The 18,972-nt window shown below is 40.4% G+C and overlaps 1 protein-coding gene across 1 annotated transcript in view; it reads right to left on the bottom strand.

Moving 5' to 3' along the window:
- Nucleotides 1-18,972, bottom strand: part of dlc1 (DLC1 Rho GTPase activating protein) — a 94,910-nt gene that overhangs the window by 58,677 nt on the left and 17,261 nt on the right. Inside the window, exons 3-5 of the mRNA XM_066659725.1 lie at nt 9,445-9,597; nt 7,944-8,102; nt 1,120-1,153 (exon numbers count right to left, since the gene is read on the bottom strand). Of these exons, the coding sequence (XP_066515822.1) occupies nt 1,120-1,153; nt 7,944-8,102; nt 9,445-9,597 (346 nt within the window). The remainder of the gene's footprint in view (nt 1-1,119; nt 1,154-7,943; nt 8,103-9,444; nt 9,598-18,972) is intronic.

Consider the following 18,972-nt stretch of genomic DNA (forward strand, 5'->3'; position numbering starts at 1 on the left):
ACATGAGGTAGAAACCCCATTCCCTGGCACATAAAAGGAAGCTTTGACACGCTTCTGAACAGGAGGGCATTGTGCCATCAAATACAAACAGCCGATGGACCACAGGGGGTCATTATGTTACGTAACTCAATGGGTCACAGTATACCACTAACCTACCACAGCAGCTGCATGTGTCCTAACAGTGGACTTTATTATATTGTTATTGCAGAATAATTTTGATTGACGGCTTAAATCAATTGACGGAAATGAAACCTAAGAGTCTGTACGCACTTTCTTTACAAGACACACACACACAAAATTAATATTACACTGGTAATATCCCTCAGTTCGTTTTTAAAGTGTTCCTTTTATAAACTGTAGTATGAAAGGCTCCATTACAAATGTGCCTACACTCTTAAAAATTATGGTTCTACAAGGGTTCTTTTGAAAATAAATCATTTATATAGGCAAATGATGTTATAAACTTATAAAAGAATTCTATATGGCACCAAAACAGTTCCTCTATTGTTACAAGCTTGGCATCATAGCAAGTGTTCCGTATAGAACGCTTTTCTGAAAGGTGCTATATAGAAACATCTGTAGCACATTCTCCATCAATATGAATAACACCATCACAATGGAAATAATAGCTACAATAATACTGTTTGGTTAACTTTTCATTTTTATTGTTATTGTTTTTCATTTTATTAGTGTTACTGAGTGAGGCATGTGAAATTCACAAATGCTTCATCCATCCATCCATCCATCCATCCATCCATCCATCCATCCATCCATCCATCCATTCATTGTGCTTCTTCAGATGTTTTGAAAAACTGAATTTAAGAACATTTTTATGAACTTTTTAGTGTTTATCTTTAGATACTTCATAAGATTTTCTTAGTAAAGCTTTTGTGAATTTGTACCCCAGACTTCACTCTAATTCTTTACAAAGTTTACAATATCCTCAATGCCTTGACACAGACACTTAGCAGACACAGAGAACACACCAAGCTCCTCACGGAGAGAGACTCGATGTAGGGATAAAACCAGGACCGTGGAACCAACTACACCTGAAGAATAAAGACATTTCTAAACTGATAATAAACCAGCCGTAAAGTGAATATGAAAATAATAACTTACCTGCTCTGTTTTTCTCTGAAGATGGAGCACAGCCCTGAAAACACAAAACAAGACAATAGTTCAAACAAAAACTGAAATAATTTATAGAATTTACCAAATGTGGTATGTGTGTGACTTGATTTTGTCTTTGACACTGGGATACATTTTGTTGCTCCACCTCCAAAGTTGGGTATAAGAAGTTAGTTTTTGCACTTATTTTTCTCTGACTTTTCCCTTCCTTAATAAGAACCTCCTCAGGATGAACACTATAATATGATAAAAGTAGGTTCTGATTTTGGGAATGCTTCTCTGGGAACAGATTCTATGAATCCGTGAAACTTGTTTTAAAATAATTCCTATTTATTTATTCCTGTTTCCTTAGCTGTGCCTGTTTTTTGGAGTTGGAATGTAAGGGTTCTGGTGGGTGTGACCTTTCCCCTTTCACCTTTCTGCACCCACAGGTCACTGGAAGGAATCAAATCCAGACCCCCACTCTGCCAGAATGAGTGTGTGAGTGTTTGTGTGTGTGTGTGTGTGTGTGTGTGTGTGTATTTAGCTCCTTGTTAGTACCAATGCCAAGATTTGCACAATCCAATATTATGAAGTTTTACATGTGCAACATGTCATAGTTTATGTATTAGAAACCAGTGGTGTTGATGATTGTTTGGTGTTAATGGAGCTAATTAATGAACTCTTGGTCTTTGAGGCTGACCTGTCTCATTTTGATTGATCAATATTTGGTCAGTGGCTTTGTTGCGTTTAGACCAACTTCTGAAAGTTGGCAAATCATACAAAGGAACCCAGAGCCAGGGGGAACCTAAAATTAATAACAGAATGCACTAGGAACTCCATTTAAACAACGCTAATCACAATAACAATAATATTGATAATAGTCAGAGATACAAAGGCCTTAACTTACTAAAGACAAAGCAATTACTAAACAATAGAACAACAAAGAGGGTAAAATAAACATAAAAAGACCCAGAAGAATACTAGAGAAGCAGACAAAGACAAACCTGAGAACACAAAGCACAACCCACGAATGACTTATAAATTATAATGAATCAGGAACACCCGTGATAGTCATAAGAGACACAAGGAAGGGAATGTGGCTACAAGAACATCAGTGCATGAGGAATGAAAACAAAACAGAGGCACAGGACAAGAGATAACAGAATACAGAGGATAAGACAGATGTGACAGAGTCGAGCCTAATCCTTGCACAGGTTCGAGTGAGCCATGAGACTCTGCAGCTCTGTGAACACTCCACCACCCCCGCACAAATTCTTGCTTTACAGCCATCACCCCTGTGATTGGCTGCTTGAATTTGAATTTGGCACTTTATTCACAGCAGCAAATACCTATGCATTCACTGTGCAAATGCTTTAATAACTAATAAAGAAAAGGTAATATATAGCATGGCGGCATGGTGGTGCAGCAGGTAGTGTCACAGTAACACAGCTCCAGGGACCTGGAGGTTGTGGGTTCAAGTCCCGCTCCGGGTGACTGTCTGTGAGGAGTGTGGTGTGTTCTTCCTGTGTCCATGTGGGCTTCCTCTGTGTGCTCTGGTTTCCTCCCATGGTCCAAAAACACACATTGGTAGTTGGACTGGTGACTCAAAAGTGTGTGAGAGTAGGGGCACATCTGCTGACTTTTCTTTTATTTAGAGTTTAGGAATCTAGAACCTTTCCCCTTCCACTGGCCTTTTCCAGTGCTAATTGGACCTTCCTGCTCAAGATTGGCACCCTGTATTCAGTGTTTTTCTTTTGAATTTGTATTAAAAACAATTTTTTTTTTCAGGTGAAGTTAATGACTCTAGGCACACAAACAAATCAATACAGGAACCAAAGCCTGAAATATGATCCTCTATAAAATAAATGTGAGCGCTCTAAGATGACCAAGTGACCTGACCTGAAACTTAAAGGCCAGAGCAACAGTAGTACAGGGAGGTGAGTCCTATATGAAATTAGCAAAATTTAGCTTTTTTTTTTATTAGTCAAAGTAGAACCCTCAAAACAGAGGATACATGACAACAAAGAGGGGTTTTGTTTGTGTGTGTGTTTGTGTGTGTGTGTGATAGAGAGGGAGAGAGAGAGAGAGAGAGAGAAAAAAAGAGAGAGGGAGAGAGAGAGACAGAGAGCGAGACTCCAGAGAAGAGAGAAGATGAGTTGGCTTATCGCATTCTAACTGCTGCTGATGCCCGGATAAATATGGCTTGTCTTGGACGCAATCTGTCTGAATCTATACAAACACACACTCTTACTTTTTCTACTGCATGGTCCTAACTTGACTGGATCCTACTCTCTGTTTGGTCCCTGATCGTTTATTCACTACCACAGCTCCACCCACCGAAAGGTATCCAGTGTTTTCTTTAAACACCGTCTCTAATGGGAACAGCTGCGTTAGAAACCACAACAACAGCGGTAACGTTACGTGTCTTTACTCATCATGTGATCGCAAGTTGTTGTTTGGGCCTGAACACAGCACCATCATCAGCTCAGATGGAGCAGTACAGTTTGTTCTTTCCTTGTTGCATTATCCGGTTCTTACTGGATTCTATTGTCGGCCACCAATCCAATCCAAGGAGCGTTTGAACCTCTTCAAAAGACCACGTCATTATTTTACAAGCCGCCGTAGCGAGTCGGATAAAAACAAATGTGATCTCTGCTGGAGCTTGAGCTTTTACAGATGCAGAGTTTGTGCTGGACGTCTGCATTTTGAGGCGTAGAGTGATGGCTCTCTCTGGCCAATCAGTGCTCAGCAAGGTTTATACATCATGATTTAGTCCCTACTTGGCTTACTCGGAAGCACAAGGGGAGCTAAGGACCTAAAAAAAACCTGGTTCCAGGGACTAGGCCCAGACTTACAAGCAGAAAAGCTGAATCGAGTCAAGTTAAGTAGGAACTCTGCAGTTAAGTAGGGACTCTGCATAACAGCAGTGCAAGACTTGCTTGTGATGACATAGTGTGACTCTAGTGGAACCAAAAGGATCCCACATAATTGTGGCCCAGAGTGACCCCTTATGACTCCCAGTTTCTACAGTAAAGAAACCACCTACCAACCCCTGACTTTTAGGACTTTTAGGCACAGTATGACAGAGTGTTAGTGGTGATCCCGGTTTAGTTGTATGTGTGTATGCCTCTGTGTGTGTATGTCCAGAGAAATGATTGGATTGTGCTCCTCTCCACAAACAGAGCAGAGGTAAATATCATTGAGGCTCACTGCACTTGTCCAACCGGACAAGACTGGACCACCCACAAACAACAGCCGTTCTAGCCACAGAGCCAGGGGGAGGGGTGTGTGTGTGTGTTGGGGTATTATGGGGGTCCACATATTCTTGGATGTAAAAGTCAACAGGCACAGGTTGTTGCGGTGTTCTGGGTCAGAGGTCGAGTCAAGTGTCTGACTTTAGAAACACACAAAGCTACTGCCCTCTGTCACTCAACTCTGCAGTTTGTGTATGTGTGTGTGTGTGCGGGGGTAGGTGGGGGGTGCACATACCCAGCAGTGTTTATATTTACATTTATTTTCATGTATATATTTGTGTTAATATAAATACTAACATGTATACTACAGTCCTAAATGCACTGGGTAATCCAGAGCCCTACTCAGTCATGACAAGAATGTTGAGCTGGCCCACCCTCAGTCTTAGTGTGTGTGTGTGTGTGTGTGTGTGTGTGTTAGATCATATCTTTGAGTCTCCATGTGCCATTTATGTCTATTGAGAGTAATTTACACATTCCATCTCCACTCAGTGTAGGAATAGTTTCCATGTGTTGGTACTGAAGTGTTTCAACAGGAAGTGATGTCGTCCGTTGTTAAATGAAGGAAAATTGCTGTGAGAAGGAAATTCCTGCTGAAGTTAGGGGCTTTGCTCCAATAAGATTTACATGACTTCACTAATCAGGGTGCTTACTGGACAATTTCTAGGGCAGTGGAATTCAGATTTCTCCCTCCTGAGACACGCATGCCAGGTATTTTGAGCCTTACCCTCAATTGAAACAATGTTTAAAACAATCATCCCATCTGTTCATTTATTTTAACTGGCTAAAACAGTGAAATGAAAAAGCACATAATAACAAGAGCTTCTGTCCCAATTTATATTAAGTTTGTTAGGTAACTGTATTATTAAATATTAAGCACATACGTAACCTCTGTGTTACTGAAAGACACTTACAGATAGATCACCATGCAAGTTTTTCTCTTTCAATTAAATGTAATTACATTGTAACTATCAAGTTATGTTCATATAATTATATACATATAGCTGAAGTTAATGCAAATGTGCATGTACGAAAACTGAACTATGACAATCAATCTAAAACAGTGAATACATTAACAGTACTTACACAGTAAGTATATATGTTCTTAATGTTTAATAATACAGTATAGACAGTTGTAATAAGACACTTAATATGAAGTGGGACCAGAGCTACTTCAAAACATGTCCTTGGAAAATGTCACAGTACTGAAGGTGCGCAGTGAGTGTTGGGTGAAAATCAAAATGAAAGGTCGGTTGGATCTGTCTATTGACACTTTTCCACTGCAAGCTCCCTACTCGACTCGCCTTTTTCTGATTTTACGTCAGGTAAATCTGATCTTGGTTTTTTTTTAGTCCCTGCTCTCTTGTTATTCCAAGCGAGCCGAGTAGGGGCTAAACTTTGTTGTGTGAACATTACATAGTGCTGATTGTCCAGAGAGAGTCGTGACTCTATGCCACGCAATGCAGACGTCCAGCACACACTTGCCATCTTTAAAATATCCAAGCTGCAGCAGAGATCACATTTGTTTACAGTAATGTCCACTGGAGGCCAATAGTGTTATAATAATAAAGAGTTATTATACTAGATAAACTATTATATTATGATATAATATAATAGTTATAATAATAGAGTTGTGTTGTGTCCATTACTGTCTGGTAGTGTCAAGTAGGGTCCAGTTTACAGAGGCCAGTGATGTTCTTTGATGACTATGAAATCCAGTACTTGATAAAAACATATTTCTACCACTACCACTGCTGCTAGGGGTTAACTAATGAACTAAATCACAGTCACCCACAGGGTCCTGGTATTTCCTCCACTGTTACTCACCATTTGGAGTCAGCAGACGGCTGTGTGTGTGTGTGTGTGTGTGTGTGTGTGTGTGTGTTGTCCACCAGTTTGCTATTATAATTACATACAAATACTTGTGAAATAACAAGCACACATCTGGAGTTATTTACGGACCCCTGGCTGTACACATGGGAAACACCCGTTTAGCGTCGCCCCCTCGCCTCGGCTCGTTGTTCATGGTTGATTCACGATAATTAAACCCACCTCACTGTAAATGCATCATCACAGAAGACTGCATTCATTCATCCATCTACAGTCAAAACACACCATGGTGACCTCAATGTTTTATATCGTCCATAACAGGTGACCACTCCTGCTGTTAAACTGGGGGATGCCAGGGGTTGGTGTTTACCCCTCCAGCCCATGCTTAGCATTGGCATTTCAACACACACATACACACACAAATACACACACACACACAAAGTGTCAGACATTGGGAAATACTCTAGGCTAACCGCTTGCTAAAGCACAGAGCAGACGCTGATATGCTGCTGGGACTTGCGTGCAAATGTATGTGTGTGTGTGTGTGAGAGAGAGAGAGAGAGAATCTAATCTTTCTATGTTTACCTGGTACACTTATATAATCCGCCCAGGAATGTGAGGAACGTGAATACGTACAGATTCCTCTGCACAAAAACAACAGGTAAAGGTCAGCTTATCTAGAACCTGTTCTAGTGTAGCGCACAGTGTGTACTGTATAACCAACATGTACCCAAACGTTTACACTTTATTTGTTAGCTATTATACACATTTATTTTGGGCTAGCTGAAACTGACCACTGTTACTGACCACAAGAGCTTTTGTGTGTGTGTGTGTGTGTGTTTGTGTGTGTGAGAGAGAAAGTAAAAACTAATGATCTTTAATATGCTTTGTATCCAAAAGTTTTCAGACATCCATTTGTTCAAATACCTTGTTCCTTCTTTCATCATTTTTAAAACTTGTTGTTGTTACATAGTAGCTATACTGTTATTAGCTATACAGTGTTATTAATGATTAACTACACAGCTATTCATGACAATAGACACCAGCCTGTACAGACAGTGTAGTCATAACCTCCAAGACCTGTGACTGGTCATAAAAACAATGTGTCCTCTGGGGTCTTGAGTGAATCAGGGATGAGAGAGAGAGAGAGAGAGAGAGAGAGAGAGAGAGAGAGAGAGAGAGAGAGAGAGAGAGAAATGGTAAAGTGTGGGCGAGTCAGTGCTTGCGTAGTTGTAGTTTCTGATTCTGTGCTAAGTGCTTTATATTTACTCTCCTCATTAAAAGTGCTCTACTCCACCTGAAGCGGCCCGTAAAGTAAACCAAACCACCCTGGAATGTGTGTGTGTGTGTGTGTTTGCAAGCCAAACTAATCATCCCATTTGTCAGAAGTAGGAAATCAATCAGGCTTTTGTTCCCACCTAGCTTATTTTACACTAGATGTAGTTATAGTAGTTACACAGTTGTACTATTGTACAACTTTTGTGTTATTATTAATGTGTAACTACCCAGTTACACACTACAAACAGACAGCAGACAGTGTGTGTGTGTGTGTGTGTGAAAGGATTTAGCTCAATCAGGCCACTTCTCCACAGGGATCTTTAAACCTATCTGGCTGACTCTTGGCATTGGACCTTGGGCTCTTATGCAGCTGCTCCAGAGCAACCCATTTTACTTTGTTTATTGGTGATTATATGAGCTCAAAATGTATTAAAGAGATGTGTCCAAATTATTTGAGATATAGTGTACACTCACTCGATTCTTGGGTTTGGCCCCAGGGGCCTCGAGGGCCTTGGGGGTCCTGCTGCGCCCTGTGGAGGACAGTGAGGATGAAGAGTAATGATAAGGAGCATCCAGGGATTGTAAAGATCCAGAGAGGCTTTTATCTCCATCCATAGACACTGCAGCAGTTTCCTGTTTACAACAAGGGCAACAATAACAACAATAAACAAATGCTCAAATCAGAGTGCTCCAACAGATCAGCTGACCTGGCATTAGACATGATTGTTTGTTGGGTGAGACATGTTGGAAAATGAGAGCTTCAGATTGGGTGTTGGGTGAGATACACTGGAGAATGAGAGTGTCAGATTGGTTGTTGGGTGAGATACACTGGAGAATGAATAGAATAGAAAGCCTTTATTGTCATTATACACAGCATACACAATATACATAGTAAAACTAAATTGGAAGCTGCTCCTTAAAAGTGCCCACAGTGCAATATTTAAATTAAAAAATTAGGACTAATTAATAAAAACTACTGTGTAAAAACGCTACTGTGCACAGACAAGAACTAAACATATTTGTCTACACACATAGACAAATAGGACAGACAAAACAGATGAGGCACTGTAAATGTCAGTTAGTGCAGATTCCCATTTAGCAACGTGATGGCTTTGGGAAAGAAGCTGTCCCTGAGTCTGTTAGTTTTGGCCCTGTATGGACCTGTAGCGCCTACCAGAAGGAAACAGGTTAAGGAGCTGGAAGCCAGGATGGGTGTTATCCTTAAGAATGTTCCTGGCCCTACTGAGACAGCGGGAATTAAAGATGGAGTTTATTGGAGGCAGAGAGCAGCCAATGATTTTTCCTGCAGTATTGGTCACCCTCTGCAGTCTCCTTCTGTCAGCCTCTGTGCAGCTGGACTGCCACACTGTCACAACATAGGTTAGTAGGCTCTCTATGGTGGAGCGGTAGAAGGTCACCAGCAGGCGTGTGTGTAGTTGCTCCTTTGAGGGTGTCAGATTGGTTGTTGGGTGAGATACGCTGGAGAATGAGAGTGTCTGACTGGTTGCTGGGTGAGATATGTTGAATAATTAGAGTGTCAGATTGGTTGTTGTGTGAGATGTTGCAGAATGAGTGTGTCTGAATGGTTGTTGGCTGAGACATGTTGGAGAATGAGAGCATCTGATTGGTTGTTGGGTGAGATATGTTGGAGAATAAGAGTGTCAAATTGGTTGTTGGGTGAGACATGTTGGAAAATAAGAGCATCTGATTGGTTGTTGGGTGAGATATGTTGGAGAATAAGAGTGTCAAATTGGTTGTTGGGTGAAACATGTTGGAAAATGAGAGCGACTGATTTGTTGTTGGGTGAGATATTGGAGAATGAGAGTGTCTGATTGGTTGTTGGGTGAGACATGTTGGAGAAGAGCGTCAGATTGGTTGTTGGGTGAGATACTGGAGAATGAGAGTGTCTGATTGGTTGTTGAGTGAGACATGTTGGAGAATGAGAGCTGCTGATTTATGGAGATATATGACTTACAGAGATGATGCGTCTCTTCAGAGTTGGCATGTCATTGTATGAGGGGGTGGAGCTTAGAGCGCTCTCGATCTCCTGGTCCAGTTGGTCAAGCTTCATTATGAGCAAAACCATGGAGTCCAACCGAGAACGCTCCCTTTCTCTGTCTCGAGGACTCTGAGAGGGAGTGGCAGAGAGAGAGAGAGAGAGAGAGAGAGAGGTAGAGAGAGAGAGAGAGAGAGAGAGAGAGAGAGGGAGACTGAGGTCGAGTGTGAGTGATCATTAAAGGAGGGGTCAATCTGTTGGCACGAACAGTTAGAATGTTAGTGAGTGACCCTCCCTAAAACAAACATCACCACATAAATCTGCTCCCCCTTCAACTCTCAAGTGTCCAAACACTCACACCCACCTTGCCCAATGCCAAGAGTCGGCTGGAGGGGTGTAAGCCCCCCAGCACAGGGATGTGGAAAAGTGTTCTCTGGAGTGACAGAGCTCCTTCTGATACCTATACTGAGTGTCATCAAACCATTTTAATACACATTTTTAATACACACACACACACACACAAATTAAGAGTTAAGCCTGTTGCTAACTGTGCTTGGGTTCATTTGAAATAGTTTGGGACCTGCAGGTGTGTGTGTTTGTTGCTCAAAGTTGTTTTCCTCCAATCGAATTAGCGCAAAACAGCTGGTTAGCATTTCAGAGTGCTATCATGCGAAATAAAATATAGTCAACCTTTCACACACACACACACACACAGCTGGAAAGTTTCTAAGTTTCTCTCTCCTCAAGTCTCTATTTGTTGCTAATTTCATCAATCAGTAGAAATGGGTCAAACATGCTAACACCCTCTCTCTCTCTCTCTCTCTCTCTCTCTCTCTCTCTCTCTCTTCCTTTAGCTCGCTCTCTTTCTGATAGAAGGCTGAACATTGACCCCTGCTGGTCTTTCACTGATAAAACATTTCTTCAGCTCCACACATACTTTGCAGTGTCTAAAAACCCTGATACAGATTGTATTTGTCCAGAACTGATTTTAAACATTGAGAGCCAGAGTTCATTACAAAATGCATTGTGATGTTTGGCACCTGACATTATTTAAATATAAAACATATCTTATTTACAGACTGGGATGAAAGCTGATGTTTATTCCCCATCCATGCTAACTCAGAGCACTAACCTTTTCCCTGACATTTCCCCCCCAAGTGTCCCATTCTCCTTTCCAATCAGACAAGACCTGGCCCCTCAGCCCCGCCAAATTGCCACTAGTGTTTGGAGGTAAATTCCACATGGGGAGACATTGCGGCACTGAGAAGGTTATGATTTCAATCCACAACTATTGCCTCAAGCCACAACATCATGGGTTCTGGAGAGAAGATGTGTATTGAATCAAAATGGAACTGAGCATCGGGGGAATTAACCGCTCTGTTTATGAAGTCTTCCGGTGAGGACATGTGAAAAGGTCTCTTCTTGATATTGAAAACACATCCATTTTTTATTGGATGGTCAATAGAAATAAAAGGGGAAATTAATTGATGTCAATAGGACCTACATGAGCATCCATACAGGCCTTTTCCAAAAAGGGTATGTCTCATGCTAGACAGGAATTTGACAACTGATTCTTGAAGGACAATTCAAGCAGGTTAATACAAATGGTAAATAAGGGACATTCACAGAAGAGTCAGTCCAAGTAACAAAGTTGGGGCTGGGAGTTTAGGTCTATCACTGTCTATAACACTAAGGAAGATTCAGGAACAATAGTTTTGAAGTCACTAGTCACTGAGGAACTCTGAACCTTGTTAACCAGAAGTTCCCTGGAGAGGGGCATATCTAACCAGGTAGAGCAGGGCGTCCATTGCCTCATGATTCCACTTTGAGATCATCAACCACGAGTAGATGGTGGTCTCTCTGGAAACGGTGAGAAGTGCTCCCTAGCATAAGGTCAAGGCTGCTCTGTTCCTTCTTGATGGAGTGTTCTCTCATCAGGAGTTCTTACCTTTGGGGGCTTTATTCTGGGTAAAAAAGGAACTCTGGGAAATGCCTTGCTTATTTGATGAGAAACACTAATTTTGTTGTTATTGCTGTTTTGTACTGTTTCCTTGTTCTGAAATACAGCAGGTGAGCAGCAGGGGGAGCCAGATATTGAGAAATTCAGAATAAGTCTAACAGTGTAGGCTACACCATAGGTCTTCAAGTCCAGAGCTTGGATTCAGGTTCCAGACCAGGGTTTTAAAATAGCTGGACACTATGACACTACACCTGGTCAAGTACATCTGGCCTGGAACATGGATCCAAAATCTGGATTTGAGGACATCTGGTGTACACCTTCAATAGCACCAACATCCCGCATGTCCTTTGAAATCATACATATTTATATGGGTTTGATCCCTCTAAAACCACTAGGCACAGGCGTGGGCTGGGGAACAGTGGAACAGTGTTCTTTGGAGTGATGAAGCTTCATCCAGTACATTGGGGATGTGTTGAATTTGTGTTTGTGTTCTATAACTAACATCCAACACCAGCCCCTGACATCACTGGTAGACTGTCAAGGCTATCACAAACAATCAAGCACACACACACACACACACACACACACACTCAGGCACACAAACATCTCTATGCCTAAAACAAATAGCTATTGTGTGTGTCAATAAACAACAACAACAACAACAACAACAAAAACAACAACATCAGTGTCTTTACTAATCGGTCAGAAATAGAATTCCTGTTTTCCCAGCATTCCCAGATTCTCCAATTTTGTGTTTGCATTTTATAATTTTCTATTTGTTTATTTGTTCTTGGTCTCTTGGACCTTTTCCTCCAGCTACTTCCTGTTTCCCACGGCACTGTGTTTTCCACAATGCACCTCTCCTTCTTTCCCACAAATCCCCAGGAGAGTGAAAATGTGGCTAGAAGCTAAAGGCCATAGAAATACATCTATCTATCTATCTATCTATCTATCTATCTATCTATCTATCTATCAAGCCACTGCAACATTATTATTATTATTATTATTATTATTCAGCTACACTGTAAATCCCTGAAAAGAGGAAACTGCAATCTGGAGGAACAGGACAGCCTTTCACTTAAAGGAAATACAGGGAATGTTCCCACAATTTTGGCTAACATTACGTAAAGGTTCTCCTAATGTTAGATGCAAACATTTTTACAGTAACGCCAATGAAACTACTGTCCATATATTTTACATGACCATTGTAAAATTTCACCCAATTTTAGTTTGAAATTTGAACATTTTTGAACATTTGAACATTTTTATATGAGTAGTCTAAAGGAGTATATGTATAGTATGTTTTAGATTGTTTTAGATAAGGTACACCATCGAAATAGGTAGATCCATTGATTGTGTTCAGTAAAATACGCATTTTTTTACTTATTATATTTGATTCAAAAAAATATTTAAGATAATCTATTACTTTTTATCATTTACATTTTCCTAACTTTTCCAAACTGAAATTTCGTAAAAACTGTTTGAAACCCTGCTGTTAGGAGAAATAACAGGTTTTCAGTGCAGCCCATCTTGCAAACTGTTGTCAAAGTTACAGAGATTTGACGGATAGAGCAACCAGTTTAATCCAGATAGAGCCAATTTTGTCCAGTGTATTCTAGACTGGGCGCTCTACTGACAAGGTAAAACGTGAGGAATAAAATGATGTTTTTGACATTATTACTTCTTTTATAAGGTTTATGCGAGGTTTGTAGAGCATTATATAAATACATCCCAAGGATTTAGTACCTTTAAATTAGCTAACTGATTTAACAGATTTCAGTTTAACAGAGCAAACATTAGTTAACAGCAGCTAACATTAGCTAGTTTAATCCCACTGGTTTTATCTGCGTTAGTTAGGAGGTAAAACTGATTGTGTAGGCTCTGCTTTTCATTGGTTTTGCCATTTTATGTACAATTAAACTAGAATTGTACATGGCACCACATTTGAACCATTGAGTACTTATTACTTAGTACATCGGTTGAACAAGCAGTATTTCAGGATTATGAGGATATAAGCCATTATACTCTACAATGTATGACTAAGAAATTAAATCTGAAAGAAAAAACGATTCCAAGCATTCAGATGAACTAACAAAAGAACACAAAAAGAGCTACCAGATCGTGTTCTCTTCAGTAATTTCATTGCCATTGCTGTTTAATCTTCTGTACAGCGAAATCTTATCACAAGCGAGTAATTATAATCATACACAAGATAAGATGCAAAATATCCTATGCAAATCCATTAAAGCTTCACATAGGGCCCACCACACTCTTTTCCTACCTGCAGCCAATAAAATTCCTGTTGAATCCTACACCTCAACACTAAGGTTGCTGTGGCCATTTATGATCCGTTCAGCAACCAGCTATCCTTAACAACTACGGTTACTCATTTAGCCCAGCCCATGAGCACCCAAACCAGCCACTGTATCACTAGCTCTTCACAGGGGTCATCAGACAGGCACCTCCTCTCATTGGTGTTTCGCTGAATTAAGCCCACAACACCTCCAGTAGGTTCAACAGTGAAGTCTGGCTTCCCAGACCCACGCCACTCCATGCCAGATTTACAGTCCTACCTTACCCTTTACCATCAACAACCGTAAACCCACACTGGCCTCCCTGGTGACTAAGGCTGTACCTAACCCTGCTGGCGTGTTAATGCATGCGTAGTACCATCAGTTCCATGTGAACTTTACATACTACATCACCAACAATCCCAATAGGACCTCTGCAATGCATTTATCCAGGTAATCTGTGCTCTCCTTATCCACAACCACTGACTAGACCTTTCAGCTGTTTTTGATAACTTCTTCACAGCTGCCCTTAGTTTCCGGCCCTTGATGCCGAACTGCACAAGCAGGGATGTGGCAATTTTGGCTAAAAATCCTCTAACAACTATCTCCACCAGCCTTACATGTGCTTGCCACCCTCGTTTCCCCACCTCAGCTGCCAAGTCTGCATACTTCAGCTTCTTCCTTTTGAATGCTTCATCTACTGCATCCTGAAATGGAACCGTTAATTCTATGAAATAAACTATCCATTTACTTTCAGAGTAAAGCACTATGTCTGGCCTCAGTGTAGTTAACACAATGCACTCTGGGACCTGCAGATTTTTTCCTACATCCACCAGCAATTTCCAATCTTGTGCTTCACCCCATCTGCCAATATTTGTAGCCAGCGCACTTTCTCAAAAACATTCCCCCTCACGCACAAAGCTATTTCATTGCTACAGCTACTCATCAATGCATTAACCTCTAGACATTTTCTGTCCAACAAACATGCTAAAATCTTTAGCACCTGATTATATCTCCATGTATAGCGACCCTGTGACAAACTAACTTTACAAGCTGATAGATTATGCTTAAGCGTGCCAACCCATGTATATAATCCACAACTAGGATCTTCACCTACCCATTGTCCAAGATTTTGTGGTGTTGGAAGGACGTCAGGGCGGCACGGTGGCGCAGCAGGTAGTGTCGCAGTCACACAGCTCCAGGGACCTGGAGGTTGTGGGTTCGTTTCCCGCTCCGGGTGACTGTCTGTGAGGAGTTGGTGTGTTCTCCCCGTGTCCACGTGGGTTTCCTCCGGGTGCTCCGGTTTCCTCCCACAGTCCAAAAACACACGTTGCAGGTGGATTGGCGACTCGAAAGTGTCCATAGGTGTGAGTGTGTGAGTGAATGTGTGTGTGTCTGTGTTGCCCTGTGAAGGACTGGCGTCCCCTCCAGGGTGTATTCCCGCCTTGCGCCCAATGATTCCAGGTAGGCTCTGGACCCCCCGCGACCCTAAATTGGATAAGCGGTTACAGATAATGGATGGATGGATGGAAGGACGTCATAAGTTGCTCCCAGCAAAAACCGTGACTTGCTTCCATTGTCTAAATCTCTTGCCAGGAAATGATCCGTTTCTATAGATTCTCCAATCAAAGCCACTGGCCTTGTTTGCCTGTGACACTGCTGTTGCACACTGTGCCTCCTCCTCCTGTTCCCAAATACAACTAGTCATCATTTGCCTTCTCTCTGGTGATGTGGCCTTACTAAAAGCTTTCCAAGAATCACCTGACCCAAGAATTGCTCTTCCACATTGTACTTGGCCAATCACAACCCTTAGCTCTAATGAGCTCCTGGCAACACAAAATGCTGGGAAACTAGTGTGGCTGTGGAACTATGCACTCCGACAGAGTTTATAGCTCTTTTACTGCGATTGGTGCCAAATGTTTTCTAAAAGAGCTCACTATAAAGGACTTTGTCACTGAAGTCAATGTTTTACACGGAATATTACACGATTGTTCAGTGATTTCTGATAGTCAACAGTGAGGAAGGTCCTCCGCCGTCATTGCTACACTGTCAATCATTATACCACACCCCTCTCTGCTGATGTCCCACCTCCCATGCTAGATCAGGTCCAAAACTCAGAAACTGAAAAACAAGGTTCCGAAAGTGAAAAAAAAAGGATCTGAAAGTGAAAATAAAATCTGTGACAGAAAGAAAAGATATGAAATTAAAAAAGTATGATCTGAATCTGAAAACATAAAACCTGCAAATGAAAAATATAAAACTTAAAATATCAAAATATATAAGAAAGTGATAAATTTAAATAAATTCCTAAATAATTTAATCAAAATTCTATATAAACCGAAAAAAAAATCCGCACTTGTAACTTATGTGAATGCCCAAATATAATTTTCCCTTCGACACAATACATTCCATTTAGTGGCACATCTGTGGTAAATATAATTTTTTTTTTTTTTTTTAAACTCAGCAGTTGTGTAGTGCGTGAACACACCTATCAGTCCACTCCACACAACTTTGCCTTTTCTATTCACTTTCTTTGGTGCGTTGGAACCACTATAGTGAGTATTCAGAGTTTTCAGTATTCAGCTGAAACAAAAACAACAATACAACAAACGAATCCTAAATGGAATAGTTTCCCACATGTTTTTATTGTGACTGAGCTTAAGTTATTCAGTCCATGTATGAATACGGTTAACGTCCCTTTCTCTGACACAACTCTCACTTTATTTTCCGTTCCCATTCTCGGTTGAAAAATGCAAACCTTTTAAATTGTATGATAGATACGGAAACAAATTATACTAAGCAGTGACCTAAAAATTAATAGTAGCCTAAAATGGTAACTAGATAATGTTACTTTAACCTTTTACTGCAACTGGTTATTTAGTTGGTTAACAGCTTTTATAGCTATTTAGACTGGAAAAGCTAGCATTAATATGAAGTGTTCTTCAAAATCAGAATTTAATAAATTCATTAGGATGTTAATATACTGTACACCACATTTGATTAGGTGCTTGATGCATTACATCATATGAATGTTAAATGTATTTTTATTGGATTAAGATAACTAACTGATATGACACTGCCTTTGTAGGGTGTAACAGGAATGGCAGGAAGCTTTGGTCAGACTTTGTTAGCTGTGTGAACTGAACCATCTGCAGCTCAACATCAGTAAACAAAGGAGATGGCGGTGGAAACCTGCCTTGTCTCCAGTCACCATCGATGGAGTGGAAGTGGTGGTGGTTGGTAGTTACAAGTACCTGGGTGTGCACATGGATGACAGATTTGACTGGAGCTCTAACACCTATGCAAGGTTCAAGAAAGGAAAGAGCCGTCTGTACTTTCTGAAGAAACGGAGGTCCTTTAGCGTGTTCACTAAATTCATTTGTGCATTCTACCAGTCCATCGTTACTAGTGCTATATTCTATTCTGTCGTGTGCTGGGGCAACAACATCAACAAAAGTGCACTGGATAAACTGGACATACTAACCAGTGGTGGCAGAAAAAGGGACACTTAACAAGCTGGTGGCCATTATGGACAATACTTCACACTCCCTGCACACTACAGTGAACAAACGGAGAAGCATATTCAGGTGAAGACTGATACAGCTGTGCTGTGCTAAAAAGTGGTGTGAGGTCATTTCTTCCCACAGCAATAAGGCTTTGTAGGGAGTCTCCTTATTGCAGGGATACGACTGATCTCCTGCTGTCTGAACTGTGCTGAACTACACCACACTGTTACATGTCCAGTCCATTCAGTTGTACTGTCATGATGCACTCATTGTCACTGCTTGTTATCTTTTACTGACAACTTTACTGACATCGAACTCCATTAGTGAAATAATAATTATGCTGCTTTGTTTTTGACATGTACATTGTCATTTATGTAAATAGACGATTGTCAATTGTGTTGTAATATATATTATCACTTATGTTTCTTAGTGCAATACCTGCTAAGGCTGTTCTTGTGTCATATACAAGAGCTCAAATGTATATAGACCCTACTGAATTTTACTATATTAAGGGTCATTGCACTGTTGTACCACACTTTTTTACCCCTGTAACCCACTACTTGTGTCATTGTTGTTGTTGAGTACAGTATAAACACTGTGTCTTTATGCAGAGCATCTTACAATGGAAAATATTAAAAAAAATGTTTTAGGAATATATAAAAAGTAAAATTATTTAATAATGAACCACAATGCAGTTTCTTTGTGTAGTGTGCATGCATATTTAAATGTTTTACATTTATAATGTCACTGTTGACTGATTCATTTTCTCAATGACTCTTGAATGGAAGTGTTCTGTAGTACCTGCAAAATCAAAATGGATTTCCACAAGTTCTGATGACACATTCAGGTCTTTTAACATGATCAAATTATTTTATTTCCTAAGCTTTATTGCTAAACTTCATCTCTACGAAGATCCATTAGGACTAGACTCAATCAGATTTTTGTGCCTTAATATGAAATTGTCAAATCCAATCTATAAAAATGAATGTGAATATTCTGATCTGATCTCATGCATCTTTTTTGTCATCAGTCAGCATATTATATTATCAGTCACCAGTGATATGGGGGCTGTGTTCCCTACATAGTTCTTACAGGAGCCCAAACCTTAGCATACTACACTGAGTTGTAAATATTGTCCTATATTACAGTCACAAAGAGGGTGATTACAGAGATGTAGAAGTGAATACTCTGCATTATATGTATTTTATTCAGTTACTGACAAAATTTGCAGATGGTATTGCTTTACGATACATTAGTTAAGAACACTTCTAAAAGAACATTTTACATAAATATGTTTAATAGATAAAATAGCCATTCTATGTTTTCAACCTATTAGTTTGTGCTCTAATCTCCCCTACTCCCCACATTTTATTACTACTATATTTAATTTTAAAATCTGTTCTTAGTCTTTATCTTTTCAAAATGAATTCACCTTTGCTGGGTATATTGTAAATAATAAAAAATAGTTTTCCTTCTGCTTACTTTATGAGTCTTCTAGGGATGAACCCTGAATGTGGCCCAAAGGCTTGATCAAAGAACAAAAGGCAGAAATCAACCCCGATCTCCTGAAATTCATGTCAGACCTCAGTGACATTCAGAATCCATTTAAAGTTTAAATGGAAAATGTAAGCCGATGTCTTTCACACCCACTCACACAACCCACTCAGACATTTTCAAGCAGACACTACAGCAAACACGCCCAGGCACACACAACCCTTACACACAACACATACACACACTCTCTCACACC

The sequence above is a fragment of the Hoplias malabaricus genome, chromosome 2 (assembly GCF_029633855.1).
Source record: "Hoplias malabaricus isolate fHopMal1 chromosome 2, fHopMal1.hap1, whole genome shotgun sequence".
NCBI classification, from domain to species: Eukaryota; Metazoa; Chordata; class Actinopteri; order Characiformes; family Erythrinidae; genus Hoplias; species Hoplias malabaricus.